The 22,257-nt window shown below is 36.3% G+C and overlaps 1 protein-coding gene across 1 annotated transcript in view; it reads right to left on the reverse strand.

The window, feature by feature from the left end:
- Positions 1-22,257, reverse strand: part of PPP1R12A (protein phosphatase 1 regulatory subunit 12A) — a 123,156-nt gene that overhangs the window by 40,216 nt on the left and 60,683 nt on the right. Inside the window, 7 exon segments of the mRNA XM_010708460.3 lie at positions 1,299-1,405; positions 4,950-5,107; positions 5,236-5,324; positions 5,755-5,829; positions 8,369-8,513; positions 10,237-10,396; positions 20,553-20,671. Of these exon segments, the coding sequence (XP_010706762.1) occupies positions 1,299-1,405; positions 4,950-5,107; positions 5,236-5,324; positions 5,755-5,829; positions 8,369-8,513; positions 10,237-10,396; positions 20,553-20,671 (853 nt within the window).

The following is a 22,257-nucleotide window of genomic DNA, read 5'->3' on the forward strand; positions in this document are numbered from 1 at the left end:
CATTACCTCTTGTCCTATTACAAGTTACCTAGGAGAAGAGGCGAACCCTCCCCCTCCTTGCTACAATCTCCTTTCAGGTAGCTGTGCAGAGCATTGAGGCCTCCCCTGAACTTCTTCTCCAGACTAAACAATCCCAGTTCCCTTGGCCACCTCTCATAAGACTTTTGGTCCAGGCTCTTCAACAGCTTTGTTGCCCTTCTTTGGACATACTCCAATGTCAGGACCATTAAGATCTAACCAACACTTTCTAAGATGAATTATCATTAAGTTCTGTTATGCCTATGAAAGCACAACTCCAATTAGCTCCAGGGAGCTGAAAAATATAATAATACATTGTTTTCCCTCCGTTTTCCCTTTCCTTCTCTCTCTACTGCGGCTTCAGTGCAACACAGTCACTATTTCCCCTCAACAAGCTTTCCAGAAGAACCTGTAAAGAGTTAAGCCTTGATTACAACATGCACAGAAAACCTTTGACAGATGACAAAGGAAGCCTTCCCAGCTTGCTATCCAGTTTACTCATATATTATGAATGTTTGACTTGTATACCATCTTGTGACTGTGTATTATTGTCAAATATATTTTTTTTTCCCTCGTCATATACACCTCTCCTTTGACAAGCAAAATTAAGATTTGTTCTAATCAATTTTTTAAATCAAGCTTCCTATAAGCAGTATGGCTTTGCTGGGTGTGTTTTTGTACTGGTTAGGTTATTTGCACTGAATAAATCATTATTCCCAATGCTCCAGTTTTTTCATTAGATCCTAACCACACTTGAATCAGTGTTGGAACCTACAACATTTTCTACTTCTTACTTCACACATTATTTCAAATTTCTGTGCTTATCAATTTTCAACTTCTAGCATTAACTGAGTGCTACTAAGGACCCCAAAGCACTTTAGTCGTGCATGGCTCCCTTACCTTAAGACCAACAATACTTTCTAAAACTTTAGGAGGAGTCTGGCATAAAAAAGATTTTTGAGAGATTAAGTTTAGCTTCAGAAAAACAAGAATTCCAGTTATTGTGCAACAGACTTTTTCTTTTTTAAATGGATCTTGTGTTCAGCTATGTTGCAGCTACATGTTTCAAATTCCTCGATTCCTGTTTAGAATCAAAACTGTTCATTCAAATTTCAAAATTTATGAAAATTGAACATAGTTTCTGTAGAAAAAAAACACAAACAGTATTATAAATTGGCATGTTTTCATTAGCTCACTGGATAACTCCATTCAATTTCAAAACAAAAAATGTACGCTTCCACTGGAGAACAGATGTGTAAAATCACAAGATTTTATTTTACCTTCTTAAGAGGTGATGTGGGTGTCCCTTGACCTCCAGCTACTGAAGCAGTCATCGATGCTGACTGTGTACTCGTGGTATTTGCATTAGCCAAGGTTTTGGTCTTATCTGAAAAATATATACAAGATTTTCATTTTCATTTTTAATCTGTCATTCTTAAGTCCCTTATTTCTACAACAAAGACTTGAATTTGTTTTGAACAAATTTAACAGTCAACTTTCCCAACAGTGCTTTATTATTTATTTCTCAGCATTTTCCCTATCCCTCTCAATCTGTATCATAGTTAAAGTGACCTTTTTTTCCATGACATTCATGCATATAATATTTTACTTGTTTTTGTTATTCAGAAAGACTCAAGAGATGCAGTGACAGAATCACAGACTAGTTTAGGTTGAAACTGAGCTCAGCAGGTCACCTAATTCAATCTCCTGCAAAGTCAACATTACATACAACCCAGGATGCTCAGGCCTTTGATGAGTCAGGCCTTGAAAACACCCAGAGATTGAGGTGCTACAACCTCTCTAGGCAGACTATACTTTAGCCTTTGGTTAACGACCCTAAAAATTAAACAGTGGGAGTTACATTGGCATATAATAGTTAACTTGAACTATGGAAGATGCCAATTCAAAGTAAAACATTTATTCTTGGATAACTGTGTATGCTGAGTATAAAGAAATATTTGACTGCATGGAGAATCCAGCCAGGAACTATGGACAGCAGAATTTAGCTGAGACAGGAACCTGCTGTTCCTCTGAGAAACAACAAGAGCTCTGACTTCCATTTGCTTTCTTCCTTCTTTGTCTCTTGTTTTTCCCACCTAAGTTTCACTGCCTGATTAGTCTAACCTCTTCTGGTTGTCCTTCTGGCCCAGTATTTCTTTCACTGCATACCTTAATTCCTCTTAAGTAAACACACAGATAATGTCCGGGTTACTGCACAACTGTTGTCACTGCACTTGCTCGCGCTGCATAATCTCATGCCTCATTTGTTTCACATATTCAAATTACAAATTCTTTGGAATTTCTTGCTACATCTTATTTCTGCAGTGCTGAGCAACAGGGGATCAGTCTCTTTTGATTTTGCCCCTCCTATAAACATGCCTTCATTTCTACATTACCCATTCAGTACTGAGCAGTGAATAACTTACATGACTAATTACACTTAAGAGAAAGCTCTTTTTAAACACAAGGGGAACGTTCCACAGAGCAATGCAGGCTGACAGGAGAAAGTGAAAAAGCTTTACAGATGCACAGACATCTGGAAATTTGCAAGCAAATAATTCAGCTTAATAATATACAGAAAAAATTATCAGGAGCGAGAGGAAAAGATGGAAAAAATGGATTTTTCCCAATTGTACTCTGAAATTGTTGCAAGGACAGACGGAACACAGAATCGTGCATGGCTGAGCTAAGAGTAATTTTCGAAAACCACAGAACTATCTCAAAGAAAGTAAGCTTAAAAACTGAACTGCTCTAAGTTTTGATTTTTAGTTTGTTTCCTTATCTTTTTACTTTTGTAATCATATTTCACTGCTTCATTTTACAGAAAGAGAAAAACATTTATTTTTAAGCTGTACTCTCAAAATGGAAGTTTTAGGAAAACATTTTGAATTTACTAACAGATTGGAAATCAGACAGTTTACAGTACTTCAGAACATTGTTAACAATGTTATCATTTTCAAAATGTAATATTTTAACAATGTTAAAACATTCTACAACCAAAATGCTCTTCATAAGCTTAAGATTTTTCACCAGAAAACCACCTTAAGGTGAAAAATGAGAACAAAGGGAAAGCACAAGCTTGAAACTGAGAGATGCAGTTCTGCAGAGAAAAGCTTAAAGTCCAGCTTGCCAAATAAAGTATGATAAAGCCTTGTTGATATTAAAAACCCCAAAGTTTACATAAATTAATTCTTGTGTCACAGTCAAATTTTCCTGGCACAAACTGTCCACTGGAAACGAAGAGAACACAGTTACCAGAATCAGAAAGTTCAGAAGACATTACAGTTAGTTCAGTGACTGAGAAAGTACTACATGTTATGTAGCACAAGTGTTCTGAGTTTGTCCAAGCTCAGTCGCTGTAAATAAGAGATGCAAGTATACGAGGTGAGAAAATAATCTAAAGATGTGACAAACTTTTGTTCCTGTTTAATGAAATGTTAGCTTACAAAAAAAACCCAACACCTTAAAAAACTCCAAGAGCTATTTTGATTTCATGTTTTATTTTTATTTCTGCCTAGATCAAATATTTAAGATATATTTACTAGCTCTAAAATCCCTTTTTAACTGTAGCATTTCATTTCAATACACTAGAAAAAAATGCTTTAAAATAGAACTGACAGCTCACCAAATAGGTTTACTCACTTTAAAAAGCATAAATATAAAATATTAGCAAGATACTTCTAATGACATTTACTTCTGTGTATTGCATTACTGAACTGTAATTCTGAACCCTTTCATTAGGATTGAATAGTTATCTTCAGAAACACTGGCTACTTGATATTTGTCTTCTAATTCGAAAGAAAAGATTGCTGTGCTGTTCTTACATTGTTATTTGCTTTAAGACTCTGAAAATCTTTCAAGAAAAAAAAGCAAGCTAAATTCCTCTGAAGGGCACACTGTTGACCAAGAGATGCAGTACTGAATGACTGTGCCTGTAACTTCACTGTAAATTTCATGTACACTTAATCAGTCACCACAGCAAACAGTGAAAAACAATACACGTGACAAGACAAGCAACAGAAGGCAAACATGGGACAAATAAGAAGGAGTAACAGTAGAAGGAATAAATGAGTACACAAGGGTACTTTTCTATATTCAGTAATAATTATAGGAAGCGCTCATAAATCTGGATAGCGAGAATGGCGAAATAAGAATACATGGATATAATGATCATCCTAATTCTCTTCACTTCCTCATTTCACTGTTTCTGCTTCTTCACTTTTTCCCACCTCATTTCACCACGTGAGGACTTTTGAGATTCAGACAACTTGCATAATTAGACAAGGAAGTTCATGTCTCCCCTAGTCTAGGCTGCATGAATTTAAATTAAACATCAATATTCAATTGTATGTATACAATTCTAAACTTTTCCAGGAACATTCTTCTTGAAGTGAAGTTGTATATGAAATGTTAAGTTAAAAAGCATTTCTGGAGTTCATTTCAATACATAATCAAGAGTAAGCATATACACCAGCACTTTATGAATATCTACAATTGCCATATCCATTGGTATTTACTTCAGGATGATAAGCACAAATGAGAATGCTTGTGCACCTGCTGTTTCAACCTCTATGCCAAGTCCACGAACAAAAATTGCTAACAAAGACTTCATCTCTCCACTGACCTTTTAACTTCTTCAATGTTTTTTTGACATGCTACTTGAGGCTTATACATTCCACATAATTAATTAAAATTAGTTGCTAACTAGACAACCAAATAAGTAGATTAACTCCTTTAACCATGAGCACCACCAATAAAGGCACCTTTGTATCTGTGTTATGACTTGAATTTAGTCATACATAAATATCCTTTAAAGTGATTGGAAGCATAGTGAAATGCAGAAGTGAAACTTAATATATTTAATCCTCCATCCTGTGATACTAAATAAATTTCTAAAGCAAAAACTTAAAGACAGTAGTCAAATAACATACCTGTCTCTGCTTCGGATTCTGAGTCATCATCTTCTTCTTCCTCACTGGAACAACTGGATTCATCCTTCTTTCCCTCTTCCTCTTCATCTGCTTTCTCCTGCTCCAGAGACTCTATACTAGATGCATTCTTTTCTTGCTCCATAATCAATGTCTCTTTACTGAATTTGGAAAGAAAAATACCTCCTAAGTACTGAAAAAATTACTAAAACCTGCCAGGTAGGACACTGTGACAGCTGGTGAAATTATATCTTTCATTAAGAGCACATCATTTCTCTGGTTTACTTACTTTTTGAATGTTTTCTGTGTCTGGTTATTATCCAAGTTAGCTGTGGATTCAATTAGGGGAGATTTCTTTTCACGTTTTTCACTATGAAGCTTCAAAACAAATAGAATAATGCAGTTAAACTGACAGAATGGCATCTATGTAACAAAATCACTAGTAGAGAGCCCTCTAACTACTTAGAACACTGAAGTATATACACTTTCAAAGTATCTAACTTCAAAATTCTAAAATCTCAGAATCTGTTATTTCCAGCAAATTGCTGACTGATTGCTGCTGCTTCAGATCATAGAATACCTACGGGAGAAGACAAATAGGTAAGGATTTTCTCTAATCCAGAGCTTTTTGGTCACCATAACTGACCAAATAATGGCATGAAAAGACGGTTGAGATGACAGCTGGCATTATTGTAGTTGAAGCCTCAAATCAAAACTTTAATTTTAATCTGTATGTTATTCTGAGCTAACCATGAAATATCATCATATGCATAACAAAATATAATTTATACATATGAAAAAGGCCTACCAGATTTTGCTTCTTTTGTAATTCTTCTAAATATCCTAGAATATCCTCATCTGCCACATCAAATGCTGTCTGCCCCTGGAGAAAAAGAAAAGTGAAACACCATTTTTGTACAACAGAATTTCAGTGCAGTAGATTATGATGCCTTATCCCATTGATGATGTGGGTAAAGAGCACAATCATTCTGAGAAATTAGAACATATAAGCCAAGCTCTATTACAAACTGTTAGTCTGTCAGCGATTGAAAACAATTTTGTAATATTACTTTTTCTTTTGTAATTGAAAAAGAAACATCTATACCTAATGCTAATGACTAAGCACTTTTTAAGACAGAAAAACATGACTTCAATAGAATGTTATTGTCTTTTCAAGGGAAAAAAAAACCTATTAAGGAAAAAAAAACAAAACAAAACCAGTTGAAAGAATGAAATACACAATATTAGTTCCAAACAGCTATTCCAGTGGCAACTGTTTGCATCAACACAAACCAGTTAGCATCCTGTCCATCTTCAGACTAGGAAGTATGATTGATTTTTTGAAATTAAAATTATTTAATAGTTGCACTTTCATACTTTGACTTTAAAACTGTTTTTACATGTCCTGTTCCATTTTGGAAATGATCTGCTACAGTTGTTTGTTCTTATCTCCCTCTGTGGGTGATTTTCAGGGAATGTGCTCGAATAAACATCACACAGTGATTCATTAATAGAGAGTAATGCCATCAGCTGGAATTTCTTCACCTTGATGTATCTTACATCATCTACATGGTCAGTACAATTCTTGACTAGACCAGATGCCCACAGAACATGAGATTCTTCTATCTTTAAGATCTGAATTGACCTTTTAAGTCACTACTTTTTGACAAACATAAAGCTTCTAATCATACAGCAGAAGCACATGCTCCTTCCAACAAACATTACCCAAAAAAGCTTGAGGTCCTCCGGTGGGAACCATTCCATTAAACATAGCACATCACTAACTTAGAAACTAAACAACAAAATTATCTATAATTTATATTTGCATCGTGTCACAGGTTTTAATCTGGCTATTTTTAGGCAGCTATTAAGTGGGTTTATTTCCAAAAAAAACATCACATTAGACCTACTTTGATAACAAAACATAATTTAAAAAAAAACAAAACAACTCTTTTGTAGTTGGAAGGATGTATCTAAACTCAGTACACAGATATTAATACCTGAAGTCAAGTGTCTGAACAATGATGTTCTCTGTGGTGCTAAGCACCTACAACTGAAAGCAGATGTAGTGGAGTTCTCAGTCTCTACAAGCAAAATCACTTAATGGCTTACTGAAGAACTTAACAGGCAAACACTCTTAGCTTGCACAGACAAGTCCATCCCCCAAATAACAATTCCTAACTCTCTGTAGCTCCTTTCTTCTTATTCTTGCCTCAGTTGAGCTGAATACATTTTTACAAGTGTTCTCAGGAATACCACCCCTCACATTCTCATGAATCCTGTTAAAATGTCTAGCACATAACTTGATAAACTGGCTTCAACTAATTGCACCATAGAGTCATAGAATGGCCTGGGTTGAAAAGGACCATAATGATCATCTTGTTTCAACCCTCCTGCCACAGGCAGGGTCGCCAACCACTAGAACCACTTCTGATTATCTGATACAATCATAGCTGATCTCAAGTAGTTCTGTAAGTATTATACAGAAACAGAGTTAAACTACTTGAAATATAATTTCAGATTTCATTTATTTTATTATTAGCAATTGTAACTTTGCTTTTATATAAATACTGGCAAATTCATGATCTAGTTAAGAGTCTGTATGTACCTATTTCCCTAATTAACTTAAAAAGAAACGTAAAAACTTGAAAAATGAAAATTCAGTGAAGAAACCGTGCTAAAGGTTGGGCAGAAAATCTACACATACAATATTGCTAGAAACTGAGAAGCAGATCAGAATGTAGCTGTAGAATGTGATGCAAAGAGAAGAAAGGGAGCTTCAGCACTTACACAGTTGAACAAAGAGTCTCGGGTCCTTACGACACCTATGTGAATCATCAGTATACTTGTACCTGTTGGGAGCAAGGTCTTGCAAAGCCAAAAACTTCACAGGCCTTTGCGCACAAGTCAAGGAAATACAACTTAGGTAGCATCCAAGTTACGTCCAGGGAGTCCACAGATGCCTAGAAGTTTCTAAGAGTACCTCCAAACCAGCACAGTGATCTCTCATCAGTATTTCAACACAAGCTGATTTTAAGAGTTAAAAGCAGATGCTAATGCCCAATGCTACCCAAAGGCATCATGGTTGTCTCTGGCAAACAAATGCTGACTGCCTGTTTGCAGTCTATCTAGTCACTAATTTCATAAGTCCGAAATATCAATAAAACTATTTTGAATTTCACTGTAAAAGATTACATGGATCATGTGATATAGAAATGAGTATAAAGTAGGCCTTGAAACTAATTTAGACAATCAGGGAATTTAGTTATGGACACAAACATGCTGTTTTGACAAAACATGCATTATATAAAGCTCCATGTACAGTAAACAGCAGTTTATCATCACTTCTCTTACCCTGGCTTCTAAAGTCACTTTAGAGACCAGAACTTTGTATCTTGACAAGGATTACATAAAAATCCTACCACTTTGTTGACAGCCTCCATATCACAAAGGTTTTCCACTAAAATGCGACATGCTTCTTCTTTACCCCAGTGAGCAGCAGCATGAAGTGGTGTCCAGCCATCATAATCTTTAATATTTACATCATAGCGAGCCTGTATTAAAAGCCTGAAGAAATTCAGAGAATTAATTCTTGACAGTGCTGAGAGAGATAGTAAATGCTGTAAAATGATGGAATTATTGAACAGCAGTACCTTTCTCCTTTCTCATAAACTATACATATCTTAGTTGCATTAATGTCAATTGATTAATTTTATTTCTTCCCAGAAATACCTGTGTTCATCATATTTACTTTTACGGAAAATTCAAGAAAAAAAATCATTTTCTGTTTTCTTTCTTAGTTTTTTCTCATTCAAATTCCATTCTGCCTATATAGTAGGTATTTTTCTCTATATGTGCAGCAATGGTGAAAAGCCTTTTCAAGGAATATGAAGTGTCAAAAATTGCTAGTGATATCTTATATAGTAAATTATTAAAACTTCCTTTTATTCTAATATTAGTTGCTTGAAGCTTTCATCTCCTGCCACTAACATTTGATGCTGTAACAACTTAGTGTTTACACGCTTCAGTTGTTCTCTGAGTAGTAGCAGAACTCCTCAAATGGGAGATCTGCTTTTCAGCATGCATTTAACACATGAATTTGGTACAGCTCTGAAGTGAGTGCTGAAGTGACGACACTCAACCTGACAAACAGCTCTCTGAAACACACCCTATACTTAATAAAAATCACATAACCTTGACGTGTTCTTCTGAAAAAATTCTATTCATAACTCAATAGACAATATACTTAAAGTAATAACTACCACAACTTCCACACAAAGCCTTGCAGCCTTGTATCCTTCACAGAGCACATTTTTTGCTATTTTGAAATCAGCAAGAAAATTGTCAGGGTATGTGTTTTCTCTCCTCCTAGGATAAGTACATGGACTGGACTACAGAAAAGACACTGGCAGAGGTTAAAAATAAGCCCAACAATTATAAATATAAACCTTTTACAGATGCACACTACTCTAAAATAAAAATTATTCTTTCCGACAAATCACCCATAACATCTAAAAAAGTTCTGTCAGTCAACTATGGCATTGACAAAGCTTTACAAATCTTAACGTTAGCTATACTTACACAGTGTGTGCTCTTTTTCATTCATTTTTACAACGTGTAACTATTACTAGTCCTGCCAAAACAGTCAAATACATTTATAATCGCAGTAAAGCAATGCATTATCAAATATGGTGTTCTTCTACTTCACTAAAAGCTTAAATGAAACCTCCATTACTGCATATTCGGTCTGCTATACTATATTACTGAAAAGCTATCTGTGAATCAGAGGGACACCAAAAGCCTGAAGACTTCCATGAATGACTTCAAGAGTCACGATCTTCAACAACCTCGAAAACAGCAGAATTCTTTATTTTTTAGGTGTGAAAGCCTTTAGTCTAGAACGTGGATTCTGCTCTGGGTATGCAAATTAACCCAGGCATCTTGAAAATACTCTTTAACTAGAATGCTAGCTGGCATTATAAAAAGATATTAAACTTGTTTACACAATTGGCTTTGGAAACGGGTAAAGATTTTTTGTCAACTTCCATTCTGAGTACTAAGGCTCATCATGTCATTCAGTTCACATTTTGAATGACATCTGGAAAACTAAAAGCATCAAGATTTATGAGTGCTTGAAAACATTAAATCAAGCTTCAAGGAAAAGGCAGTTCTAGAGACTGTAACAATTTCCAAATTTACAACCCTCAGAAGACAGATGTCCTACCATACCAAATCCAAGCTGCAATATCTCAACCAGGCAATCAAAAATTTCCATTTAAATCACACTTACTTTAAGACTTCTGTATAGCCCTTAGCAGCAGCAACATGAAGTGCTGTACCACCAGATTTCGCGTGCCTGACATCATTTATATGGCCACTGTTAAGCCACTGTCGTGCATCTCTAAGCATTATTCGCTCTTCTTCTTTTCGAGCTGCCTCTATATCAACCCCTAATACAGACACAAAGGGGAGAAGGAAAGAGAGGACACAGTGTTAGAATTCAAATACTTATATTCAATGATGCGACAGACCTTATATCACACTTCCATGATACAATAAAATTATGTGAATATTTACAGCTAGATATGAGTATCTTGAAGATAAACCCCGAGAACTTACAGAAACATCCATTGAAACATCAGTAACAGACTTCGTCTGCGTAACAGAGGTTTTACCAAAAGAAAAAAAATCTATAAAAACGAGCCCTCCAATTTTAAGAACTTTTACCATCACAATCACAATTTCTGAAGTGACACGTTACATTAAGAGAAGAAATTTCAAGTTTAATCTTACAAAGCCCCAAAGTATTAGTCTTGTCTGCATCTGTAGAAACCAGAAACTGGCTACAATTTTTTAGTAGAAGAAATATACAGAAAGAGGAACAGCTTAGCTTCTAAACATGCTGAATATTTACAAAAAAGACAAAACTATGTCTTTATACAGGGATAGAACTACATCTGCCATACTTTCTTAAGACTTTCTTGTTAAAAAAAAATATAGTCTTCAATCGCTATAAAACAGAAACAGTGTAATCTAAGTCTTTTGAAATCTCAAAATCTTGAGAGGAAAAGAAAACACAGCATGCTTTAAAGTCATTTTTATAGCACATTCTACAAAAATATCTCTGACGCTGATGAAAATGGACAAACACGATATAACGTTTACAATTACATACAATAGTTTAGACAGAAAGAAGGCTCAAGCTCTGAATACACAAAGCAAAATATGTATTTGTGAGCATTTTTTAACAGCTACCACACAGAGAGATCTAGAAAACACAGCAGAAAAGCGGTCTTTAGAGAGAATTATGCAGGAGTATTGCTCTATGTTGACTGAAGACTGACATCTTTGCAAAGAAAAAGGTCTTAAGGAACTGTGGTTATCATGAGCACAAAATACAACTGAGTGAACTTCTGAAAGTAAATTCATCAGTAGACCAACGTTCTTCAAAATGAACTCATGTATATGATCTGTCTAATCTTTAGATGCTGCTGTGCAGGGTCTTGGGAAAAATTTGCTGCTCCTCTGAATTTTTATTTTCTTTTGGAGCAAAACATAATTTTGTAATGGTTATCTGAAAGCATGCACTGATTTACTGAGTACAGTCACAAATTTCAACAATAGCCTTACACAGCCCATAAAGCACTAGATAATTATTTTTAAAATACTTGGGACAGATACAAAATCTCTCCTGCCTCTTGGTTCAGAATTCTACTTTCTTTCAGTATTTCCTGCAGAGGCTTCATATGTTCCCAAACTTCTTCTCCAGCAAGCAAGTTTGCATTATGTAACTTTTCTAACTGTCCAAGTAATCAAAGTAGAATATAAAGAGACCACAAACAAAACTATGGAAACCTAGAACAACTCTTTTCAACCTATTCTACCTAAATAATTAACTTTAATTAATTCTCAAAGCCTTTATAATGAAAAGCAATTTCAGGCTGTACAGTCTTTTAAGAAACAGAGCTATTCATTCTTTACAGACTGAATGAATACTCAGAATACAGGAACCAAACAAAATTCAATCTAACTCTTGCCTAACAATTGAGCTGAGGGTTAAAATGGTCTCCATTAAAGAAATTACCAACATCATAAATGGAAAAGAATAATACACAGATGATCATTTGTAGTGTAATGCATCATTCCTACTGCATAACATATGGTAAAACAAATTATAGTAAATCACCTACACCAAGTTTTACCAATTGTCTGACAAAAAAAAGCCAGATGTGGAGAAACAAACAGGCAAACTGAAAGTAATTAGGATGGCACTTCTAAAACACCCAGCAGGCAGTGGATGGCAGACTGAGATTTGTATTCTGGTACACATGAATTTGCATTTCCTTGATTATTTTCTATAGTGCTAACATAATAAAGTATTTCTCACTGAGAATGCCTTTGATTAATTTAGTTAATTACAACACATCTATTGTCATAACAAAAGCTCCAATTCTGCTTTATACAAGTGAAAAAAGGCACCTTCAAATGGCGTGCCCAAGTCAAAAACTTCACTGACGTGCAAACAGAATGAATGTGACGATTAAATGCTTCTGGAAATACAACATAATTTGTTTGGTGTCAGGTAACGTATGACAGAGCTGAAATCCCTTTCACACATGAAAAATGCCTGAACTAAAAGGAAGCTATAGAGCCTATTTCTTCCCTTTTGGTACATGCATAAAAACAAACAGTGCTGAGATCTAAACGGTCCCTTCAGAGCAAACTAACAAGAGATCACTACAGCTGAAGAAGCGTTGAGGGTTTCTGTTTGTTTGTTTTTGAAATAAGTAACTAGCATCTTTTTTTACTATTTGTAAACAATATGAAATACTATTACATTCAATTCAGCTGCAAGCTTCATAAAAAGGCCTGCAACAGATTTTACTTCTTCACTTCATTCCCATCGTAACAGATACTCCAAAGCAACAAATATGCAAACAGGAATTTCTTTGTAAAAAACTGTACATTAATGATGGACATAAAGATGCAACTTTACTTGGTATCATAAAATAACCGAGCAGGTAATATATAAGTATTTTAAGCAGTTGACTGAATTTCTACATTCACCCTCTTAACCCACAGATCAATCATCTCAGTCTTCGCAATTTAATAAACACAATTAATTTTGATTGGAAACTGAAGAAAAAATCTGGAGGTCAAGTCTGCAAGATGCAGGAAGACATAAACCATTGCTGCAGCACTAAGCAGAGTCCAAGGAAAAGCTGAAATATTGAAGGAAAGTGAGACAGAAATTAAAGAAATTGTTGTTTATGAAACTGCCAATTTCAATACAAGCCATGACAAACAAATCTGCAGACATTAAATTTTACATATCTAAAATCTTTATAAATCTGGTCAACATGAAGAATGAAAAACAGGAACTTTGAATCAATAACATTTTTATATCATATCTTCTCATTTCTCCAGAAGACTTTTGCAAGTTTTACATATGAACTAGTGCAAAGCATACATTTCTGGGGCCTCTGTGTTTGTTTGTTTTCCAGAATGACACAGCAGCACATCAGCAGACCTTGGGAAAACAATTCCCTAGAGTAAAATCATTTACATTTTACTGTTTCTTGCCAGACACAATTATGCAAATAAGGAGTTTATGTATCATGCTAGTTACAATTATGTCCACCCTCTTACTGCATGCCAGAGTTCTAAGTGAAAATACTTCTAGGCTCAAGTAACTTTTCCATGCAAACAATCCTACATAAATTCCTTTCAGTGGACAATTGCTCACGTGTGCTTGTTCTGATGTGGCTTTAGTGCACAGTGAGAATAGAGAAAATCCTTGACGCTGATATTCCAATGGCTCAAGCCCCAAACATAATTTTCACATACATCTGAAGAATTAATTATGTCAAAACCATAGAATCAAAGAATGATTTGGGTTAGAAGAGACCATAAAGCCCATCCAGTTCCAACCCTCTGCTGTTGGCAAGGCAATCACCCAGCAGCTCAGCCTGCCAAGGGCTCCATCCAACCTGGCCTTGAGTGCTTACAGGGATGGGACACCACAGCTTCTCTGGGCAGCTGTGCCAGTGCCTCAGCAACCTGAGTGAAGAACTTCATCCTAATGTCTAACCTAAACTAACCCTCTTCTAGTTTAAAACTATCCCGTCTTGTCCTATCCCTATCTATTCATGAAAAAATATCAGTGCTTTTGCAGAAAGTAATATTAAATATAGCCTCCCATCAGTATCACAACTGAATGCATTTGCGAAGCCCGAACAAGGCAGAACAGCTGCAGAGGACAAACATCTGCATTAATACTATTAGTAATTAAAATTATTAATTAATTATTAATAAAATAATGATGATTAATATCAAAATTATTAATTATTAATAATTAAAAATAAAATTATCAATAATACTAATAATTAGCTAACAAGAAAATTTCTGATCATGTTTCAACAGGTGAAAGTAGAAGAATCTTGCCAATCGAAAGAAAACCACTCACAGTACTAACTGGCAATTGGACTTTGTGACAAAAAAAAAAAAAAAGAAAAGACAGTGCTTTGAGATAAGCTAAATATTGCTCCCTTTATTAAATACAGAAAATGGAATATGAACGGCCTTTGTGATCCCTTATATGGACCTTCCTCCCCGCTCTTGCTTTCCAAACTCTGCAGTAGGGTATCAGGGACAAGAAGATAATGCTCGGCACACCTCCCGGCCACTTTCTGCATGCGGCCCGTAGATGGCAATGTGCGGCCTCCCAGCTCCAGCCCCGCTGGAGCCTTTGCTTACAGCTCTACTTTGCTTAACCTCTCTGGCTGCCTGACGACTGCTTAAATTGTTAATAATTCACTGCTAAATGCTTTCATTTTTTTCTGATCAACAAGTGCTATTCAACAGTTCTGACCTGATTTGATAATCCTGCACTGTTTGGTGAGTGTTCAGAGAAACTGAGCGTGAACCGAAATGCTGAATCATTGTTTCAGCGCTGCTCGGCCATATAAAGGCATGTTTTATAGATACTACAGGGAAGATCAACCCGCTTTTTACTTAATGTAGTTAATGTTTATATACAAACGTAATAGTTCACATTTTGTCCACATAAACAAAGTTGAATTAAGCAATGCGTTGCAGATAGTGTCACTGCATTCACCTATGATGAAGAACGAGGAACACCGGCTTCTGCTTCAAAAACAAGAAGCAATCTCCCTAACACACAGTAAGTGCTGCCCTGTATCATGAACTCCCGATTCACCTCACGTCACCTCTCCCCACTAACTCACCCCTCAAGAATGTCTCCTATAATTCAAAATAACTGCTCAAGCAGTTTAAAATAATTTTAAGAGGGCATCTGATGATAAATAACCTTCCATCACCAAAAAATCGCTTCAACCGTAATGCTTAACCCTACTCGAGACGCCAAGGAGTGCCAACATTTTAAGCCGGTGAGTTTTAAATATTACTAAAGGGGTAGCTGGAATTAAAGTGGTAGCCTAGCAAAGTGGCTCTCAAGTCTGTTAGCTTTCTCCTACCCCCATGAAAAGGCTTTACACTACTGGCAAAAGTCAGCTTCCTTAACTACAGCACACTGAAATACCGCAGAGCAGAAATACAGGGAATCATATCAAGAAATTGGAAATACTGGTATTTTTACTAAAGGTAAACATTTCCATGGATTGCAGTGACACCTATATACGTGGGACCAGCCCATGACAGAGACATTAGCCATATGGAGAGACAACAAAACAGGCCTAAGAGGAAGTATTTTGTAAAACAGAGGAAACATTTAAAACACAAGGCATGCAAAGATTATAGTTGTTCTAGACTGCACTGGAATAATTTCCACAGAATGCATAATTTTGCTATTTGTGAAGTGCCATGTTCATAATCATGTCAAAAAATCTCTGTAACTTTCAATGGTATGTTTACCTTCTCACATTTACCTTCTCACAAAGTACAATTTACCTTCTCACAAAGTACAAAATGAAACTAGGTTTTAAGCTTAAAAAATAATTAAGCCATTGCATGCACACGTTAGAAACAATATAATAGATTTATCTTATTATATCAAATACCAGAGACAATACCAAAACATCAGAATAGTGAATGTTGCAAAATTACTCCAAACTAGTCAAAATTCAGTACAAAATTTACTCCCACGTGAAAGTTTAGGTAGAAAAACACTTTCCCTACTGTAGAGTGCTGTGGCTTCACCTATAAGGCAGTCAGTCTATTAGTTCACAATGACAGCAAAGCTTATATCAACCAGTCTTTATATATGCTTCCCAGAATACAATGTGTCCTGGTTTAGGGGCCCGTGGCCCACAGGAGAATTTATAAGAAAAGAAGTGTGAATCAAGGGTCACAACTGAGAAGTGTTGCACAAGGACTCCAGAATAAATGAAAAAAGATATTAGTAATACATAAGCTCTATTTTTTCACGTACGACACTCCTTATCATTGGACTTGTAAAACAGGAGATTAATTTGGGTAGATGATCATTTCCTCTCTAGGTAGTTTAGATTTTGGAGTCTGAATACTAGAACAGGATGAGTAAACATTCTGGATCCCTCTTTCTACTATGCCTGTAACATCATATAGAGCTAAATTGTATGCTGTTCTATAATTCGCATATGTGAATTTTGTGTTATAGTCAGATAAGTCTGTAAAATATAATTCAATGGTTTTAAAAATTGGTCAAAAATATAAATAAAGAGATGAAGATAGAATAATTGCACTATTGGAAGGCTCCGACTTCAACTCTGAAGCAGCAAAAAGGATAAGCTAACATGGTAATTCTCCCCAGATTTCCAACAGAAACAAATGTCAAACATCATCACTACAAAATATTTGAAATCACAATGAATCAGACTGATCTCTCCAGGCAATGTTCTGCCACAAAAAAGCCCTGTTGATGTCAACATGTAGGAAGCCATAATCAGAGCATTAACTAAGCAATAAGGGAAAAAAGAAGCTATAGTGAATGTTTTATCTACACAGGGCTAAGACTTTTGTCACTTGAGTTTGTTCCTTTTCAAAGTAAATTTGCTTATGTTCCACTACCAGTAGCACTGAACTGGGGTTTAATGTTCCACAGATTTCACAGTTCATTTGTTTTACCTAAACTGTAGTACTGCTTTATGAGGAGCAATGCTAAAACATTTAACCATACGTACTGTCAAAGATGAAACTGTCACCATACATCAGTGTTAATTCCACACTGAAACAAACAAGTTATTTTAGAGCTTAATTTTAGAGCTTTATGTTAGAGGTCTAACAGCCAAAGCTAGGTAGAATATACACATATATGCATATAGAAATATACATACGTAACAATCCATATAGATAAAACAATTAACAAGATAAATTCACATAGAACAACACATACACGAAATTTCTAGTCTAAAACTCTGCAGAACTAATCTAGATAGGTTTAACTGCAAAAAATACCAATGTTACCAAATCCTGTAACAGACTTTTAAGTAAGCAAGCATTAAAACCACTTCCAAATATACCTATGTATATATAAATGTATATAGATATAAAATACGTCTGAAATTTTCAGTGAATTGTGGCATTTAGTTTAGACTGCCAATGCTGATTTTACAACTGGGCTGTTCAAAATAATTAAACTCAATAAAAAAATAAAAAATAAAAATAAAATCGCATGTTGATTTTTTACACTGTAAAAATATGCATTAAAACATGTAATTATATATATATACATTATCGTGGCTTCACCAGGGAAAGGTCATGCTTAACCAATCTGGTGGCCTTCTATGATGGAACGATAGCATTGGTGGACAAAGGGAAGGCAACCGATGTCATTTACCTGGACTTGAGCAAGGCCTTTGACACGGTCCCCCACCACATCCTTATTTCCAAATTGGAGGGATGTGGATTTGATGGGTGGACTACTCGATGGATAAGAAACTGTTTGAAAGGCCGCAGACAGAGGGAGGTCATCAGTGGTTCTATGTCAAGGTGGACAGGGGTCTGTCTTGGGACCAGTGCTCTTTAACATCTTTATCAATGACATCGATGATGGAATCGAGTGCACTCTCAGCAAGTTTGCTGACGACACCAAGCTGAGTGGTGCGGTTGACACGGTGGAAGCAAGGCATGCCATTCAGAGGGACCTCAACAGACTTGAAAGGTGGGCCTGGGTGAACTTAATGAGGTTCAACACAGCAAAGTGCAAGGTTTTGCACTTGGGCCGGAGAAATCCCAGACATCCATACAGACTGGAAGGAGTGGTCCTTGAGAGCAGCCCTGGAGAGAAGGACCTGGGGGTCTTGATGGATGAAAAACTTAACATAAGCCAGCAGTATGCTCTTGCAGCTCAGAAAGCAAATGGTATCCTGGGCTCCACCAGAAGAGGGGTGGCCAGCAGGGACAGGGAGGTGATCGTCCCCCTCTATTCTGCTCTTGTGAGGCCCCATCTGGAGTACTGTGTGTCCAGGTCTGGAGCCCCCAGTACAAGAAAGACAGGGAGCTGGAGAGGGTCCAGAGGAGAGTCACAAAGATGATCAGGGGACTAGAGCACCTCTCCTACAAACACAGGCTGAGGGAGCTGGGCTTGTTCAGCCTGGAGAAAAGAAGGCTGGGGGGTGACCTCACTGCAGCCTTTCAGTACCTAAAGGGAGCCTAAAAACAGGAGGGGAGTCGACTCTTTGAAAGGGTAGATAACAGCAGGACAAGGGGAAATGGTTTGAAGTTGAGGGAGGGAAGATTTAGGTTGGATGTCAGGGGGACATCCCTTCTTTACAGAGGGAGTGGTGAGGTGCTGGAACAGGCTGCCCAGAGAGGTTGTGGATGCCCCATCCCTGGAGGTGATCAAGGCCAGATTGGATGGGGCCCTGGGCAGCCTGGTCTAGTATTAAATGGGGAGGCCCTGTCTGTGGCAGGGGGTTTGGAGATTCATGATCCTTGAGGTTCCTTCCAACCCAGGCCATTCTGTGACTCCGTGAACTAGTCAATTACAGCCATGTCAGTAAAGTCAAATGCATCGAAATCCTCCTAAATCATTTAGGTTGATGTACAAGTTAGACATAACTCTCTAGCAAAGACTGACAACATTCTTCTGGAAAAAAAACAGAACAGCTGCACTTTTTTTTTTTTTACCCCCAAACCAATTAAAATAGACAGATGGTTGCACTCACACAAAAATATTCAAGCCTATCTAATCCGGAGTTCTTTATGTGCTCACTATAAAAACTGTCAATTAAAATTCATTTAACAGTAATACATGAGTAAAAGCCTTTGTCAAATCTACAGTCTTCTACATATTAGCACTTCTTATTTCCCTATTTATCATGCCACCCATTTTCTTTTTAACATTTGTTTTTGCTATTAAACAGGTTTAAGCATTCAAACTACATCATGGCAAAGGTTCAAGCAATTAATTGTTTACTACTGCATTATGTAAATCCCTCTTAGAGATATAAATTCTCTGTTACAAAAAAGTAACATTTTCATGGAGGAAGGAGGCTGTTAAGAGGGAGGAAGGTGGTTGGAAGTGACGGAGATGCAGATCCCCAGCACATCCCTCACAAAGGCTCTGTCTTCACTGAGTGCCATCTTCCTTCAGAGCATGATGCAACTTAGACCACATCATCTCATTTCTTGTACTGGGAGCTTTGGGATAGTAATGCATGCCTCATGTCATATCAGTAACGCATCGTCTTATATCATAAGACTTGAGACGATGAGACGCCATCTGAATATTCTCTCCTATGTGGAACAGAAAAACCTGAAACTTTCTAATAACTTTCCCTGGAAAATAAGCATTGAAAATGGGAAATAGTAGAATAAGGAGGGAAAAAGTATCAGAGAAAAAGGAATAAATATTCTTTTTTGAAGGCCAATCTCTTTTATAAAGTCAGCACTGCTAGATTTGCCCTACTAATTTTATAGGAGTATACTGCCCATATTTAGGATGTGCACTTTAAAATGAAACTATCAAAACGTGACACTTATCCATTAACTGTATGGTGCTCTCAGGTGAGCACAGAAACTACTGGAATTAATTTTTGTTCTCAGACCTAAAACAAGCGCAATTTAAGACTCCTTATCTTACCAGGTAGTTTCAGACATTTGGCATTGTGTAGCAGCACTCAAAAGGTCAAAACTAGATACAAAGGGTTGCTTACATGATGGGGTATAGTTGTTTACTTTTGGTTCAGTTATTCCAGGGTATCAATGGAAAGAAACAGTTATCTTCAGGCTGGATTCATCTCATCCTAAAAGGGACATCTGAGTCACTCTAGAAGTGCATATTTTCCTCTTCTCTAATGTAGTTTCCTTCAGTACAGATTTCTGGCTTTAAACTTAATCTAAACTGGGATAGATGAGTCTACGCTCCAAATGGATGGTACACCATCCATACTATCTAAATACCACTTAAATTCTGCTGTGTGAATGTAGGAATTCAACCAACATCTGCGTTCAGTACTTCCACGTTCTTTCTTCTGAAAAGGTTGGGATGAGCTAAAATGCTTGGAAGACAGCTTCAGCAACGTACACAGTATTAACAATTTTCTTTAAAAAAAGTTGACTTTAAAATCGTTAATTTATACATACACTTTCAAAAACATATTTAGCATTCAACAAACAAAACCAGCCTTTCACATTTAAAATTACCTTGTCTATTCACTTCATTCTGAAGCAGCTCTTCCATTGCTTCTTCTTCAGCAATATCTAATGGAGTGTCTCCTTCACTATTTACAGCTCCTACATGTGCTCCTTGACTAATTAAATACCTGCCAATAGAAAAATAAAAGTCAACTTTTTGGTAGACAAAAAGGGAGGGTGAATTTCAGCGCACTGAAGTTGATGCAGAAATAGCAGCCAGTAGGATATAGCATATAATAGATGCACACATGATACACCTGTACACGCATAATTAATAGAATAAACTATATTTGGTATATACAGAAAAACCCCTTCATGACTCCTTACAATCACAGAATGTCAATACGACTTTGTACTCTGTTGGCTCTTCAGTTTGTCACAAACATTTCCAAACATATTAAATATGTACTTGCATGAACTGGGAAAAAAAAAAAGTAGCTATATGATGAATAAAAGTGAACACATAAACAATGGTCAAGACAGCATTTCCCATAAGCTCCATGTATTAAGCCACACCTCCTAGAACATCCATATTTAGTCATCTTTAGTACATCTTTCCAAGGGGTATCCCTTATGGCCTAGGAGATGAAGAGTCATCATTCTGAATGAAATAAGAAATTAATTCTGAATAAAGCCAAAATCACCTCTGCTGTCAAGTATTCACAAGGTTAGGTTTTGGTGGGGTAACAGGAGAGACAAAGAAACCAAACAGTACTCGGCATTCTGTTTAAGATACACTGTTCTTTATTTAAAGTACAACTGACTTAGGAGTCAGCAATCCAGCCTTACATACCTCCCGCCTTGCAGAATTTAATTTGTACTTTACATATACTTGTGGAAAACAAAACCAACAAACTAAAAGGAAATACTCAGACCTGAAGAACTAGTTACCCATTTGATAACAGATAAAAAAATCAAAAGTGCTTTCTTAACCTCACTACAGCAGAATGTTAAATTATGCAGGAATCGATCACAAAATTAATCCACCACTAATATAAACGCTTTAAAATATTTCTGTTTAACTACTGTCAGTTAATAATGACAGATTCCTAGCCTAGGATCATTTTATCCTTCTCTATATTCAACAACTCAGCACCTCATGTACCCTCCTACTTCTTTTTTCCAGTGTATGACTTAAATAGCACTTGCTATTAAATCTCTGCAATTACGTCAAGAAAAGGTAAGGACTAAGAGATCACAAACTGGAAATGAATTCCTAGAAGTGTAACTGTATCTCCTGGGGCATGTATCATCAGTTGCCACCACTAACTTTGATGTCAGTATGCTGTGCTGTTTTTATTCTATACTTCTTGGAAGAGCAGAGCTGTGAATCTTAATGTGTCTTGATCTTAAAGAATTAACTTTTGCAAGAATGAAAAAATAATTCAAAGTAACTGCATTTCTCAATGATACCACTTGCACAGTTTCAACTGTTACACAGAATTTCAGGCTATATATCTGATACACATAACTGCTACACAGGGTATTTGCTAAACACACAAAAATAACAATAGGGATATGTAACTTTCTCACAAAGTCAAAACTTTGGACTCAAAACCAAAGTCAACCACCAACAAAAATGTCCTTGTTAAAAAAATCCCATGTCGGTGTTCAGGTAATTTTCAATTTCCTTTGTCTAACACAGACACAAAAAAGTGATGTTTAATAAAACTGTTTTTACCTGTTTCTACTTAACAGTAGAAAATGAAGCTAC

Source organism: Meleagris gallopavo, chromosome 1, assembly GCF_000146605.3.
Source record: "Meleagris gallopavo isolate NT-WF06-2002-E0010 breed Aviagen turkey brand Nicholas breeding stock chromosome 1, Turkey_5.1, whole genome shotgun sequence".
NCBI classification, from domain to species: domain Eukaryota; kingdom Metazoa; phylum Chordata; class Aves; order Galliformes; family Phasianidae; genus Meleagris; species Meleagris gallopavo.